The 2,069-nt window shown below is 42.8% G+C and overlaps 1 protein-coding gene across 4 annotated transcripts in view; it reads left to right on the top strand.

The window, feature by feature from the left end:
• Positions 1–2,069, top strand: part of DHRS12 (dehydrogenase/reductase 12) — a 37,707-nt gene that overhangs the window by 15,153 nt on the left and 20,485 nt on the right. For all 4 annotated transcript variants that reach the window (XM_024755535.1, XM_024755536.1, XM_024755534.1 and 1 more), the window contains one exon: positions 426–507. In XM_024755535.1, the coding sequence (XP_024611303.1) occupies positions 426–507 (82 nt within the window). The remainder of the gene's footprint in view (positions 1–425; positions 508–2,069) is intronic.

Below are 2,069 nucleotides of genomic sequence, written 5' to 3'. Positions count from 1 at the left end.
AACTAACATTTTTATATTGATTACATTTTGAAATGATACTCTTTTGGATATATTGAGTTAAATAAAATATTAAAATCAATTTGACCTGTTTCTTTTTACCTTTTTAATGTGGTCACTTTCTAGAAAACCTAAAATTATATATTTCTATTGGACAGCGCTGGTCTAGACGAATTCCTGGGGCACTTTATCATGAATTAGGTTGCCGGGCCGAGCCCTGGTCGTCGGAGGTCTCTGCACAGTCCCGTGGCTGAGGCTGCTGCACAGATGGCATTTTCCAGGACGGGGTTTGGAGGGAAGGGACAGTTGAGCAGAACTGTTGTCGTCACATGAATGTGGGACCAGCGTGGTGGTGGAACTGTGGGGTTTGGGAACAGGTCCTTTGGCCCTATTTTCCTTTATTTTGAAATGAGAACTGTACTTTCTAGATCAATAATGCAGGTTGCATGGTCAATAAGAGAGAGCTCACGGAAGATGGACTTGAAAAAAACTTTGCTACCAACACTCTGGGTAAGTGTAAGCAGTTTTCTTGTTTGCTTTTAGCAAAATAAATGTAGACATAAATGATAGTAGAAGGATCAGAAGAACACTGATCTACTTTTTGGGTTCTTGGTCCTTGGCGTGATTGCATTTACTTTATTTATTTATTTATTTTTAACATCTTTATTGGGGTATAGTTGCTGCATTTACTTTAAATTTATCCTTCACTGCATTATTATTTCTTCATAAAACACTCTTTTCATGTTTTACATAATATGTGTTAGTGCCAGGAATACTTAGCATTGTTAAAGTTTTTTTTTCTAGGAAGCTCAAGGCTCATTATAGACATGACTTTGGTGAGAAGGGCAAGGTCATCTTAGGCAGAAAGTGCAAACATGAAAACTGTAGCCAAGGGAGCTTCCAGCCAGGGCTGAGAAAGGTGCAACCATGAGACCAGAAGATGGGCCAAGAAGGGCACTCACCTGGAATGCAGGACCCCTGGGTTCCGGTTCCTGCTCTGTAATAACAGGCTGACTCATTTTGTGCCAGGCCAGTGATTCTCAAAGTAGGGTTCCTGGGCCAGCAGCCTCAACATCACCGGGCAGCTGGGTAGAAACGCACATTCTTGGGCTTCACCCCCAGCTCTACTAAATCCAAAACTAGGATGGGGCCGAGAAATCTGTGTTTTAACAAGCCATCCAGATGATTCCGATGCAAAGTTTGAAAACCAGTGTACCAGGATTTTAACCCCTTTGGATTTTCTCCATCTCAAACCAAGGGGTCTGGAGTACAGATCTTCCTCAGCCTATATTGGGGTTAGGTCCCAGTCAACCCATCATAAGTTGATCATATAGTAAATTGAAAATGCATTTAATCCACCTAACCTACCGAATGTCGTAGCTTAGCCCAGCCTACCTTAAACATGCTCAGAACACTTACATTAGCCTACAGTTGGACAGAATCATCTAACACAAAGCCTAATTTATAATGAAGTATTGAATATGTCATGTAATTTATTGAATACTATGCTGAAAGTGAAAAACAGAACGGTTGTCTGGCTCTAGAATGGCTGTAAGTGTGAGGGCTGTTCACTATTGTGATCACCTGGCTGACTGGAAGCTGCGGCTCGCTGCCCTGCATCCCGAGAGAGCATCATACCGCATATCACCACCCCGGGAAAGTTTCAAAATCCAAAATTTGAAGTGCGATTTCTACCTAATGTGTATTGCTTTCACACCGTCATGAGTCAAAAAATCGTAATTCAAACCATCATAAGTCAGGGACCAACTGTAGACTATTTCAGTGCCTTTCAACTTGGAGATGCAATGAATCTAAGATTCTCCCCAGTGACTATACCATTTCCTCATAGGAAGTGAAGCTTTTAATAAGGCATTTTAGTTTTTATTTATTTATTTATTTGTTTTATTTATTTATTTTTTGCGGTACGCGGGCCTCTCACTGTTGTGGCCTCTCCCGCTGTGGAGCACAGGCTCCGGACACGCAGGCTCAGCGGCCATGGCTCACGGGCCCAGCCGCTCCATGGCATGTGGGGTCCTCCCGGACTGGGGCACGAACCCGTGTCCCCTGCATCG

The sequence above is a fragment of the Neophocaena asiaeorientalis genome, unplaced genomic scaffold (genome assembly GCF_003031525.2).
Source record: "Neophocaena asiaeorientalis asiaeorientalis breed wild unplaced genomic scaffold, Neophocaena_asiaeorientalis_V1.1 scaffold59, whole genome shotgun sequence".
Taxonomy (NCBI): domain Eukaryota; kingdom Metazoa; phylum Chordata; class Mammalia; order Artiodactyla; family Phocoenidae; genus Neophocaena; species Neophocaena asiaeorientalis.
The sequence above is the reverse complement of the archived record's forward strand: the minus strand, read 5'-3'. Positions and strand labels throughout refer to the sequence as shown.